The sequence below is a fragment of the Arachis ipaensis genome, chromosome B8 (genome assembly GCF_059453495.1).
Source record: "Arachis ipaensis isolate K30076 ecotype BB chromosome B8, ASM5945349v1, whole genome shotgun sequence".
Classification (NCBI taxonomy): domain Eukaryota; kingdom Viridiplantae; phylum Streptophyta; class Magnoliopsida; order Fabales; family Fabaceae; genus Arachis; species Arachis ipaensis.
The window spans coordinates 52,842,013-52,855,631 of NC_142443.1; the positions used below are offsets into that span (position 1 = coordinate 52,842,013).

General features: G+C 35.7%; 1 protein-coding gene across 1 annotated transcript; it reads left to right on the forward strand.

The window, feature by feature from the left end:
- Nucleotides 1-1,362: 1,362 nt before the first annotated feature.
- Nucleotides 1,363-8,069, forward strand: LOC148548104 (uncharacterized). The gene is made up of 3 exons (XM_088495578.1): nucleotides 1,363-1,662; nucleotides 7,437-7,586; nucleotides 7,788-8,069. Exons 1-3 carry the CDS (start codon nucleotides 1,363-1,365, stop codon nucleotides 8,067-8,069), a joined length of 732 nt encoding a protein of 243 aa, XP_088351704.1.
- The last annotated feature ends 5,550 nt before the right edge of the window (nucleotides 8,070-13,619 follow it).

Consider the following 13,619-nt stretch of genomic DNA (forward strand, 5'->3'; position numbering starts at 1 on the left):
AGTTAATTTCCTTTTCGAAAACTTTACTTTTCATTTCTTTTATCCTTTTTTAAATTTCAATTTACGTTTTATTTCGATTCCCGTCTAATCGAAGACACTTTGATGTACTTATAGAAAACTGGTACCTGCAAAAGAGGAGTAGGTTTCACTCCCAGACCATTAGAATCGAACCACCATCGATTTGTTAAAAATTGACAAAACACTCATGTACGATTATTTTTTAATTATTTTTGTTACTTAACATTATCATTGCCACTGCTATTATTTAATATCAGATAGTGTACAGAGTTAGTTAGTTTGACAGTAATTTCACATAGTTATAGTGTAGCTATAAATAGATAGTTATAAGGCTTATATTCTTTGAGACTCTTCATTAACGCAAGTTTTATTGCCTGGATTCTTCTCTCCTTCTCTGATCATGTGTTCTTCTCCAATCTCACATGCATTTCTCCACATGGTGCGGTGAGCATGGATGGAGGAACATGGAGATTGCAAATTGAAAGAATAGGCAGCTTGTTCTCTAATTCACGGTCATTTGGTGTGATTTGAGAAAAATTGAAGAGTCCAGCTTCACAGATGAAGCAATTTCTTTGTTCTTTTCTAATTTTTTTATTCTCTTCAATCAGATCTGGAATTTTCTTCCTCGATCAGATATGAAATTCTCTTTTTCGATTGTTCTCCTCTCATTCTTCATCTCTTCGTCTATTTTCTTTTCTTCTTCTCTCTTGAACTCGTGCAACAGTGTTTGATGAGAGCTTTGTTAATTCACCTTTCTTCACGGTGAGGTAACGAGTATTCCAATCAACGAGATTGAGAGATAAAGATTGTGAGCCAATTGGTGAAACCTGCATCTATGGGTGAGAAATCAGGAAGCGGATCTGGACTTGGAGGAGTTGGTGTGATGGATGCTAAGCAGTTTGCGGCATTTTTCAGTCAAGTTGCGCAGATCCAGAGTTGTCTCAACAAGGCAAATCCAAATCAAGACCTTTCAAGTCCTTACTACATTTTGCCGTCTGAAAATCCAAGTATACCTATTACCAATGTCACACTTACCAGTTTAAATTATAGTGCCTGGAGTAAAGCCATGATGAACGCACTTTATTCGAAGAACAAATTTGAATTTGTTGTGGCACCATTCCTAAGCCTAGGAAAACATATCCAAATTTTAAGGTGTGGCAACGATGTAACACATATGTAATAGCCTGGATTAATCTCTCACTGAGCCCTGACATATATCAGAGTGTTTTATAGAATAATATAGCTCATGATTTGTGGAATGATCTTAGGCATCGGTACTACTAAGGAGACAAGTTTAGAGTAGCTGAGTTAAATGAGGAGATTTATGCGCTCAAATAGGGAGACATGTCCGTTACTGCCTATTTTGCTAGGCATAAAAACCTTTGGGAAGAAGCTGATGATTTTAGATCGATTCCTGGATGTGAATGTGTTAAGTATGAGTGCGGTTTAGGCGTAGTAAGGCAACAAAGGGAAGAAGATAGAGTCACAAAGTTTCTTCGAGGTCTTGGAGAACAATATTCAACTGTTAAGTCTCAAGTGATGCTAATGGATGAATTTCCTAGTGTTAACAAAATTCTGTCCATGATTACTCAGCAGGAGAGACAACTCTTCAGTTTTGATAATGCTTTAGACACAAAAATTTTGGTAAGCTCCTCAGGCTCTTTGACGAACGGATTTTTGCTAGTAAAGAATTCACAAAAGTAATCTCGTTGTAAGTATAGTTTCTAAACTAACAATAATCCTTTCGTACAAAAACTTGTTTGTCACTAAAGCAAACCCAATAAAATATAAACCGAAGTATTTAAACCTTGGGTCGTCTCTCAAGGAATTGCAAGGAGGTGTATTTATTATTGGTTATGGAAGATTATCTTTTTGGGGTTTTTGAATAATGAACAGGAAAAGTAAATTGTAGGAATTAAAGTAATAACTAATAAAGCTCTTAGCAAGGTATGAGAACTGGAAATCCTATCCTAGTTATCCTTATCAATTGTGATGAGAATTGTTCATTACTCCCACTTAGTTAACCCTTACTAAATAAAGGAAAGTCAAGTGGACTAATCAATTTGATTCCTCAAGTCCTAGTCAACTCCTAAGGAAAGACTAGCTTTAGAGGGATCCAAATCAACCAGCAAATTTCAATTATCAATCAACAAGGGAGTTTGATAACTCAAGTGTCACCAATTATTAAACCAAAGCCAAAAGGAGAGAAATCTAAATATTGAAAGCATCAATCACATAAATTGAAGAAAGCAACAATAAATCTAAAATACCTCAAATTGCATTAAATAAAGAAATCAAATCTAACATGGAGTTCATAAACCAAATTGGGAAAATAAACAAACTAAAGTAATAGAATAAATAAAAGTAGAAGAGAAACTAAATTAAAGAAACATTGAACCTGGAATGGAGAAGAAGTAAACCTAACCTAAGAGAAATCCTAAATCCTAAAAACCTAAAATTGTGAATTATGAGAAGTTATGTGTTGAATGAATTGATTGATTCCCCCACTTTGTAGCCTCTAATCTGTGTTTTCTGGGCCGAAAACTGGGTCAAAAACAGCCCAGAAATTGCCCCCAACGATTTCTGATACGTCCAGCACACGGCACTATCACGCGTATGCGTCGTCCATGCGTACGCGTGGATTGAATTTTCTCCAGGTCACGCGTACGCGTGATCCACGCATGAGTGTCGCCTAACAGAGTGGCAACTATAACAAATTATATATCATTTCGAAGCCCCGGATGTTAGCTTTCTAACGCAACTAGAGCTGCCTCATTTGGACTTCTGTAGCTCAAGTTATGGTCGATTTAGTACGAAGAGGTCAGTGTTGACAGCTTTAGCAATTCCTTCAATTTCTTGTATTCTTTCCACTTTTGCATGCTTCCTTTCCATCCTCTAAGCCATTCCTACCTATAATCTCTGAAAACACTTAACACACATATCATGACATTGAATGGTAATAAGAGAGGATTAAAATTAGCTAAATTTAGACCAAAGAAGCATGTTTTTAATCAAAGCATAGAATTAGGAAGGAAAATGTAAAACACGCGAATTATATGAATAAGTGTGAGTTTAGTGGATAAAATCCACTCAGTTAAGTACAAAATGTACCACGAAATAGTGGTGCATCAAATCTCCCCACATTTAAACATTAGCGTGTCTTCATGCTAAGCTCAGGAGAAGCTATAAAGGAGTGAAGAGGAACGGTAAAGCTTATGAAATGCAACCTAACTATATGAATGCAACTACATGCAAAAAATGCTTCTACCTACTTGGTTAAAAGTAAACAAATTCTCCAAGACAAACAGAAATCAGATTCCACTAATTCAAATCACACAATAAGAGACAAGTAAACTTATAAGAAGATAGCTCATGAAAGCAGGGAACATAGAATCGAGCATTGAACCTTCACAGGAAGTGTATATACACTCTAATCTCTCAAGTGTCTAGGGTTGATCACTCTACTCTTCTCTAGTCATGCTTTCTAAAACTTTGTTCTTCATCTAACCAATCATCAAATATTTAGTATACTAATGCAAACATCATGAGGTCTTTTCAAGATTGTAATGGGGCTAAGGTGAGGGTGAGGATATATGTATGGCTAAGTGAGCTATAAATTGAATCTTTGACTAACCTAAGCTCTTACCTAACACACACACACTCTCTGTAATTCTAAAATTATGCTTAGCTACCCATAATTTCCACTTTTGTATCACATGCTCATGTACCAAATATTTCTTTAATTTTATCACATATGCATTGATCTTTTATTAAACTTGACATTGGGGTAATTTTATCCCCTTATTTATTTATTCATTTATTTATTTATTTATTTATTTTTGAATATTTTTTTTTTCATTTTCATTTTTTTTATAAAAGTAAACATAACATATCAATGCATATGAATTTTTAATTTTTCTAGTCTCACATGAGTAGGTACCCAAATTCCTAATATTTTATCATTTAAACACTGTACACTTTCATTAACCCAAGTTCCCACAGTATCTCCACACTTAGTTAACACACTATCTTAAGCTAACCAAAGATTCAATTGGGGTATTTAATTTGTTTTTCTGCTTAAGATTAGTGATGTGGTAAAATATAGAATAAATGGGGATTAAAAGGCTCAAGGTGGCTAACAAAGGTAATTAAAAGGGTAGGCTATTTAGGATAAGTGAGCTAATAACAAATGATGTCCTCAATCATATGCATGCATATAAATACACTAAACATTGGACATATAGAGTGGAATAAAGTATAGATTACAATTCTGGAGAAGAAAATATACAAGAATAAAACATTATGGTTAAATAGTGTAACCATGTAATTAAGCTCAAATCTCACAGGTTGTGTGTTCTTAGCTACAAGTCTTGTTCCAATTTATAGTCTTCAAACAAGTTTAACACAAATTTTTCAATTTAAATTAGTGAAATATTATAAAATAGAGTCTTGAAAAGAAATTTATTACTTTAACCAAGTAGTAGTTAAATGCACAAAATCAAACAAATATGCAACCAAACATGCAAATGCAATAATTAACAAAGAAAATTAAACATTGGTGTTGAAATAAGAAATAACTAACCCACGAAAGTCGGTATCGACCTCCCCACACTTAAAGATTACACCGTCCTCGGTGCATGCTGAGATGTGCAAGTGGACGGGCGGTTACAACTGATGCTTTTCTCCAAAGATTGTGCAGATGGACTTGTCTGTTGCCTCATTGAGAAGCTTTTCTTTTTCCTTCTCGGTGGCCATCCTGAAAGAAGAGAAAAAAGAAGAAAGGTAACCCAGAAATAAAGATAAGAAAACAAATACAATATGGGTGGGTTAATGCCAAATAATAAGGGTCTCAATTACATGGTAGCTACAACATGCAAGTGAGAAAATAGTAGAAGCAAATGGCATATCAATAGTGCAAAAATTGCAATAAAGGCTAAGAGATAGTGGGTAATGAAAGACATTCTAAATTCATAACAATGCACAAGGAATATAAGTATCATAAAAGATTAGCATTGACTTAAATAATATTACCCAACAGTGTAAAACAAGTCACTAAGCACCAAAATAATTCAAGAAAAGATGCAACAGTTGAATAAGAACATGTAACACCAATGGAAAAATAATAAACTTAGAAAAAGGAAAAAATATGCACAAAATTAAAATGCAATGAATAAAATTATGCAAATACAATAAGGAAAATAGAATGAAAGAGAATAATGATGAGAAGGTAAATAAACGACAAAAAAGAAAGTAAGAAAGGAGGAAGAAAGAAAGAGAAAAGAGAGAAAAAAGGAGAAGGGAATGAAAAACGGGACGCGACGCGCGTGTGCCGGCCACGCGTGAGCGTGAAAACGGAGACGGCCATTCGACGCATAAGCGTCGCCCACACGTACGCGTGGGTGGTCTGAGAGCGAAATGAGGCTCACACGTCAGGGACGCGTACGCGTGGGTGATTTTGTGCCTCTAGCACAGTTCCATCGCAAGGGCAGCATAACTCTCTGTTAGATGTGCTTTTTACACCGATTTTCATCCCCACGCATACACGTTGCTGATACTTACGCGTGGGTTGAACTTTCTGCAGGGGACGCGTACGCGTGAGGTACGCGTAAGCGTGGGGTGGCTTGTGCTTCACGCACCCCTCTCGCGCGTCTTTCGCGCAACTCTCTGTCTAGGTGCGAAAACATAAACGACGCGTGCGCGTCGTAGACGCTTGCGCGTCGATCCCCCCCTTTTTTTACAGTATGCAGAATGGACAATGCAGATGCTGATGCAAACAGTATGAATGAACACTAAGAAAAATAGAATAAAATAAAACTAAGAATAAAACAAAACAAAATAAAACTAAGACTGAAAAAGAACGATCATATCATGGTGGGTTATCTCCCACCTAGCACCTTTAGTTAGAGTTCTTAAGTTGGACATTTGGTGAGTTTCCTGTCATGGTGGCTTATGCTTGAACTCATCCAGGAATCCCCACCAGTGTTTGTAATTCCAATAGCCTCCGGGATCCCACACTAGTTGCATAAATCCTTCAAGCAAGTTAAAGCAAGTGACAAGGTTCCAGGAGTGTTGATTGTTGGAATGAATTTCGGGGTCCCAAACCTTGCTGTTGCACCCGTCTTCTTGTTGATCATCATTTTTCCACTTGGGTGGTGAGCAATTGGAATTCTCACGGAGATATCCAAATAACTTCCTAGACCCATTCAATTGAGAATTATACCAACCCTTGTACTTCAATTTGGAGCATGCAACCATATTGAACCTTTCATGACAACTCTTACCACTAACCATCTCCCTCTTACTCTTATAGCCACAAAGAGCTCTAAGTTGCCCATCCGTCTCAAGAAAAGCATATTCAAGTGGGCTAATTAAGCTTAGAGATGAAAGATTTACCCACTTGAATGAAGGAATGGATGGTGATGGCTTTGGGGGAGAGGTCTCCAACAACTTTGGCAAGGTGAATTCCAGCTCCATTCCCTTGAGCTCTTCCTTGACAACTTCTACCTCTTTGCAAGCTTCTTCAGTTTTAACCTCTTCCTCTTGGTAGCTTTCTTCCAATTCAATCTCTTCTTCATTACTCACCAAGGGCATGGGAGGTTGTGCTTCTTCTTCTTTAATCTCAATCTCTTGATCAACCTCTTCAAAGTCTTCAGCCATGATATGCCTTGGAGGTTGTACATCCTCCTCAACATCAAATTCAAACTCCTTAGAAGGAGGCTCTATGACTTGAGGTTCAAATTAGGGTGCCGCATCTCCTAAATCTTCAACCACTTCCTCTTCTTCAGCACGTGGCACTGTCACGCGTACGCGTCGTCCACGCGTACGTGTGGATTGAATTTTCTCCAGGTCACACGTACACGTGATCCACGTGTGCGTGTCACCTAACAGTGTGGCAACTATAGCAAATTATATATCATTTTGAAGCCTCGGATGTTAGCTTTCCAACGCAACTGGAACCGCCTAATTTGGTCCTCTGTAGCTCAAGTTATGGTTGATTTAGTATGAAGAAGTCAGTGCTAACAACTTTAGCAATTCCTTCAATTTCTTGTATTCCTTCCACTTTTGCATGCTTCCTTTCCATCCTCTAAGCCATTCCTGCCCTGTAATCTCTGAAAACACTTAACACACATATCATGGCATCGAATGGTAATAAGAGAGGATTAAAATTAGCTAAATTAAGACCAAAGAAGTATGTTTTCAATCAAAGCACAAAATTAAGAAGGAAAATGTAAAACATACGAATTATATGAATAAGTGTGAGTTTAGTGGATAAAATCCACTCAGTTAAGTACAAAATGTACCACGAAATAGTGGTGCATCACTCTTCTTCTCAGAATGAAGTGAAAGGAAAAGGAAAAGGAAACATAAGTCAATCTAACAAAGGGTGAAATAAGTTGCAATGTACCCATTGTGAAAAGAGTGGACACATGGTGGATAATTGCTACAAGAAGCATGGTTATCCACTAAACTTCAAGCCTCGGTTTGATAAGAAAAATCATGTTCTTAATTGTATGACAGCAGCTGATGCTTCTGAGGATGATAATGACAATCTCAGTGTTCATCAACTGGTAAGGAGTAAACCGACCATTATTGAATTTACTCCAGAGCAAAGAGAAGCGCTTCTAGCATTGCTCAACAGACAAGATCAATCTCATTCTTATAGCATTAGCCAGATTTCAGCCAAAAATAATCTTTCACCTCATAAAGGTAGAATGGTGCATATTTTGCATTTTGAATCTGATGTCATGGCTCTAAACATTTCAACTTAGAAACACAAGCCGTGGGTTATAGACATTGGTGCTACGGACCATGTGTCATATTTCTTGGCAGATTTTAAAAATTATTTCAAGATAGATCCTATTGTTATTAGATTACCCAATGGTGCTCTCACAACAAGCTGCATTATGGGAACCATTGTGTTTTCTGATGATCTTTACCTTACAAATGCATTGTTCATCCGTACCTTCAATTTCAAACTCATTTCGGTTTCAAAGCTCACTGCATCACTGTATTGTAAAATGAGTTTTACTTACAAAGATTGTGAGATCTAGGATCTATACACTTTGAGGATGATTGGTGCAGCTAGTAATGTTGATGGTCTCTACATTCTGCACAAGGAAATCAAGACTCTCCCTCATATCAAAGAAATTTCTCGCAACCACATTCCAAGCTCCTTGTGGCATGCTAGACTAGGGAATCCATCACATGATAGACTAGTTGCATTGCAAAAGTACTTTGAATTCATTGATTGTAAAGAAGGTAAAACACCTTGTCATTCATGTCATTTAGATAAACAAAAGAGATCGCCATTTTCTGTTAGTTTCAATGTAGCAGCCACTGTGTTTGACATTCTTCATATTGACATTTGGGGACCTGTGTCCATTCCCTCCTTTACTGGAAAACGTTATTTCCTCACTATAGTGGATGACTGTTCTCGTTTCATCTGGATTTTATTCATGAAAACCAAGGCAGAATCTTCACAGTTAGTTAAGGACTTTGTTATTTTTGCTAAAACTCAATTTTGTGCAAATGTTAAAACAATTCGCACAGATAATGGTCCTGAGTTTTTAATGCCTACATTTTACAGCTCTACTGGTATTACACACCAAAGAACTTGTGTGGAGACACCACGACAGAATGGGATTATTGAGCGTAAGCATCAGCACATTCTTGCTGTGGCTCGTGCTCTCATGACTCATGCTATTTGCTAAAATCATTTGGAATTATAGTGTTGGGCATGTAGTTTATCTGATAAATAGACTATGCACTCCCTTTTTGAAAAATAAATCTCCTTATCAAGTTCTCTACAAGTGTCTACCAGATATTTTAAATCTCAAAGTCTTTGGTTGCTTAGCTTATGCTAGCACTCTTAACAGACACAGAGGTAAACTAGATCCAAGAGCCAGGAAATGTCTGCATCTTGGATTCAGGGAGGGTACAAAGGGCTATCTACTATTTAATTTGTAAACTCGAGAAATTTTTCTATCTCGAGATGTGCAGTTTTATGAAAATTGTTTTCTTTATTGTCACAAATCAGATTCCAACAGTAAAGTCACTTCTAACTTTCCAGCAAACAAATCTAATCACTTTGACTATAGCTTTTTACACGATAATAAAATTCAAGTTCTAAATCAGAATAATTCCAACCCTTAGGATGATGTGTGTCAGCAAAATTTAAATACTCAAATTGATGAAGCACTTCATGATTTAAGTGATAGTGAGGATATCTTGCCTTATGCAGAAATTCATGATCATATAGACACATGTTCTGCATTAGCATCTGCATCACATGAGGAATCACCAAATTCTTCTCATGTCTCTTGTCAAATTGCGCCTGAAATTGCTGGAGTAAGGAGATCTACTAGACAAACTAGAGCTCCTGCATATTTGGTAGACTATGAATATAAGACTGATGAGCGGATAATTTATACGCTTTTTGTCATTGTTTTTACATAGTTTTCAGTATGATTTAGTTAGTTTTTAATATAATTTTATTAGTTTTTAAATAAAAATCACATTTCTAGACTTTACTAGGAGTTTGTGTATTTTTCTATGATTTCAGGTAATTTCTGGCTGAAATTGAGGGACTTGAGCAAAAATCTGATTCAGAGGCTGAAGAAGGACTGCAGATGCTGTTGGATTCTGACCTCCCTGCACTCGAAGTAGATTTTCTGGAGCTACAGAAACCCAATTGGCACGCTCTCAATTGCGTTGGAAAGTAGACATCCAGGGCTTTCCAGCAATATATAATAGTCCATACTTTGCCCGAGTTTTGACAACGCAAACTGGTATTTAAACGCCAACTTCCTGCCCTATTCTGGAGTTAAACGCCAGAAACAGGTTGCAAATCAGAGTTAAACGCTAGAAACAGGCTAAAACCTAGCGTTTAACTCCAAAAAGAGTCTCTACACATGAAAACTCAATGCTCAGCCCAAGCACACACCAAGTGGGCCCGGAAGTAAATTTCTACATCATTTACTTATCTTATGTAACCCTAGCTACTAGTTTAGTATAAAAACTACTTTTAGTGATTTATTTTAAAGAATCTGGAGATCATTTTGTACATGTTTAGGAGGCTGGCCATTTGGCCATGCCTAGACCTTGTTCTTATGTATTTTCAACGGTAGAGTTTCTACACACCATAGATTAAGGTGTGGAGCTCTGCTGTTCCTCATGAATTAATGCAAAGTACTATTGTTTTTTTATTCAACTCAAGCCTATTTATTCTCTAAGATATTCATTCGCACACAAGAACATGATGAATGTGATGATTATGTGACGCTCATCACCATTCTCACTTATGAACGCGTGCCTGACAAACACTTCCGTTCTACATGAAAGCAAGCTTGAATGCATATCTCTTAGCCTTCTGATTTACGATCAGAGTCTTTGTAGTATAGGCTAGAATTATTGGCAGCCATTCTTGAGATCCGGAAAGTCTAAACCTTGTCTGTGGTATTCTGAGTAGGATCTGGGAAGGGATGGCTGTGACGAGCTTCAAACTCACGAGTGCTGGGCGTAGTGACAGACGCAAAAGGATCATTGGATCCTATTCCAGCATGATCAAGAACCGACAGATGATTAGCCATGCGGTAACAGTGCATTTGGACCATTTTCACTGAGAGAACGGGATGTAGCCATTGACAACGGTGATGCCCAACATACAGCTTGCTATGGAAAGGAGTATGAGTGATTGGATGAAAGCAGTAGGAAAACAGAGGTTCAGAAGGAACAAAAGCATCTCCATACGCTTATCTGAAACCCTCACTAATGAATTGCATAAGTATCTCTATCCTATTTTATATTTTAATTATATTTTAACTATCAATTCACCATAACCATTTGAATCCGCCTGACTGAGATTTGCAAGATGACCATAGCTTGCTTCAAGCCGACAATCTCCGTGGGATCGACCTTTACTCACGTAAGGTTTATTACTTGGACGACCCAGTGCACTTGCTGGTTAGTTGTGCGAAGTTGTGAAAAAGAACTAAGATTATGAACGTGCGTACCAAGTTTTTGGTGCCGTTACCAAGGAATGAACAATCACGATTTCGTGCACCAAGTTTTTGGTGCCGTTGCCGGGGATTGTTCGAGTTTGGACAACTGACGGTTCATCTTGTTGCTCAGATTAGGTACTTTTATCTTACTTTTAAGCTTTTTATTTCTTATTTTCGAAAAATACAAAAAAAAATTTTCTTCTTTTTCGTTCTTCCCAAAATAATTTTCGAAATAAAAAAACAAAAAAATTTTGAAAATAAATTGTTCTATGACTTCAGAATTTTTAAGAATGAATTCTAGAGTTTCATGATGATCTGTTGAAGTCTGGCTGGCTGTGAAGCCATGCCTAATCTTTTGGACCGAGGTTTCAACTCCTCATCACAAGAGCTTTTTTTTATTCTCATCAATTCAGCTGTTGTATGCCTGATTTGTATCTTAAAGCTTGGCTGGCCATTGGCCATGTCTAGTGTTTTGGACCAGAGCTTTCAATGAAAGCTTGGCTGGCTAGTAAGCCATGTCTAATTCCTGGACCGGAGTTTTAGGCTGACATTGCATGATTCTTGGAATTCTCATTAAAAATTTTGAAATCCTTATTTTTCTTTTTCCAAATAATTTTCAAAAAATCCAAAAATTTTTTAATAAAATCATAAAAACTAAAAATAATTTTGTGTTTCTTATTTGAGTCTAGTGTCAATTTTTAAGTTTGGTGTCAATTGCATTCTTTTATTTTTCTTAAAAATTTTCGAAAAATTCATGCATAATGTCCTTCATGATCTTCAAGTTGTTCTTGATGATCTTCTTTGTTTGATCTTTGCATTTTCTTGTTTTGTGTCTTTTCTTATTTTTCACATGCATTTTCAATTTGTTAGTGTCTAATTATTGAAAATTTCTAAGTTTGGTGTCTTGCATGTTTTTCTTTTCTTAAAAATTTTCAAAAATAAGTCTTGATGTTCATCATGATCTTTAAAGTGTTCTTGGTGTTCATCTTGACATTCAAAGTGTTCTTGCATATTTTTCTTGTTTTGATTCATAATTTTTATGTCTTGTGTCTTTTTTGTGTTTTTCTCTTTCTTCATTAAAAATTCAAAAATAAAAAAAATATCTTTCCCTTTTTCTCTCATAAATTTTTAAAAATTTGGTTTGACTTAGTCAAAAAGTTTTTAAAATTTAATTGTTTCTTATGAGTCAAGTCAAATTTTCAATTTAAAAATCCTATCTTTTCAAAACCTTTTCAAAAATCAAATCTTTTTCATTTTTTTATGATTTTTGAAAATTTTAAAAATGATTTTCAAAATCTTTTTCTTAATTTCACTTCATAATTTCAAAATCTTTACTAACAATTAATGTGATTGATTCAAAAAAAAATTTTAAAGTTTGTTACTTGCCTATTAAGAAAGGTTCAAACTTTAATTTCTAAAATCATATCTTTTAGTTTCTTGTTAGTCAAGTAATCAACTTTAATTTCAAAATCAAATCTTTTTAAATTTCCCTTTCAAATCTTTTTCAAATTAAATTTCAAATCATATCTTTTTCAAAAATCAATTTTCAAAATCTTTTCTAACTTCCTATCTTTTCAAATTTGATTTTCAAATCTTTTTCAATTAACTACTTGACTTTTTGTTTGATTTTAAAAGTTTTATGTTTCAATCATATCTTTTTCAAAACCACCTAACTAATTTTTCCTCTCTAATTTTCGAAAACTCTTCCCCACTTTTTCAAAATTCCTTTTTAATTAACTATTTGTTTTAAATTCTAATTTAATTTAATTTTATTTTTCTTTTCAAAATTTCGAATTATAACTAATAGTCAAAATAAAAACAAAAATTTTTTTATTTATTTTATTTAATTTTCGAATTCTTCCCCCTCTCATCTCTTTCTATTTATTTAATTATCTATTAACACCCCTCTTCCATTCAAAAATTCGAACCCATTCTTCTCCTCTGTGTTCGAATTCTTATCTTCTCCTTCTTCTATTCTTCTCTTCTTCTACTCATATAAAGGAATCTCTATACTGTGACATAGAGGATTCCATATTTTCTTTTCTGTTCTCTTCTTTTTCATATGAGCAGGAATAAGGATAAGAACATTCTTGTTGAAGCTGACCCTGAACCTGAAAGGACTCTGAAGAGGAAACTAAGAGAAGCTAAAGCACAACCCTCTAGAGAGGACCTGACAGAAATTTTCGAAAAAGAAGGAGACATGGCCGAACCTAATAACAATGGTGGAGATGCAAGGAAGATGCTTGGTGACTTTATTGCACCCTCTTCTAACTTCTATGGAAGAAGCATCTCACTTCCTACAATTGGAGCAAACAACTTTGAGCTTAAGCCTCAATTAGTTTCTCTAATGCAACAGAACTGCATGTTTCATGGACTTCTAATGGAAGATCCTCATCAGTTTTAGCAGAATTCTTGCAAATCTGTGACACTATCAAGACAAATGGAGTTGATCCCGAGGTCTACAGGCTTATGCTTTTTCCTTTTGCTGTAAGAGACAGAGCTAGAACATGGTTGGATTCACAACCTAAGGATAGCCTGAACTCTTGGGATAAGCTGGTCAGTGCTTTCCTGGCCAAATTCTTTCCACCTCAAAAGATGAGC

Coding starts and splice junctions, on each gene's coding strand:
- LOC148548104 (XM_088495578.1), top strand. CDS start 1,363: ATGTCCGTTACTGCCTATTTTGCTAGGCATAAAAACCTTTGGGAAGAA. Junction 1,663..7,436: donor CTTTAGACACAAAAATTTTG/GTAAGCTCCTCA, acceptor CATTGTGAAAAG/AGTGGACACATGGTGGATAA. Junction 7,587..7,787: donor ATCTCAGTGTTCATCAACTG/GTAAGGAGTAAA, acceptor ATTTCAACTTAG/AAACACAAGCCGTGGGTTAT.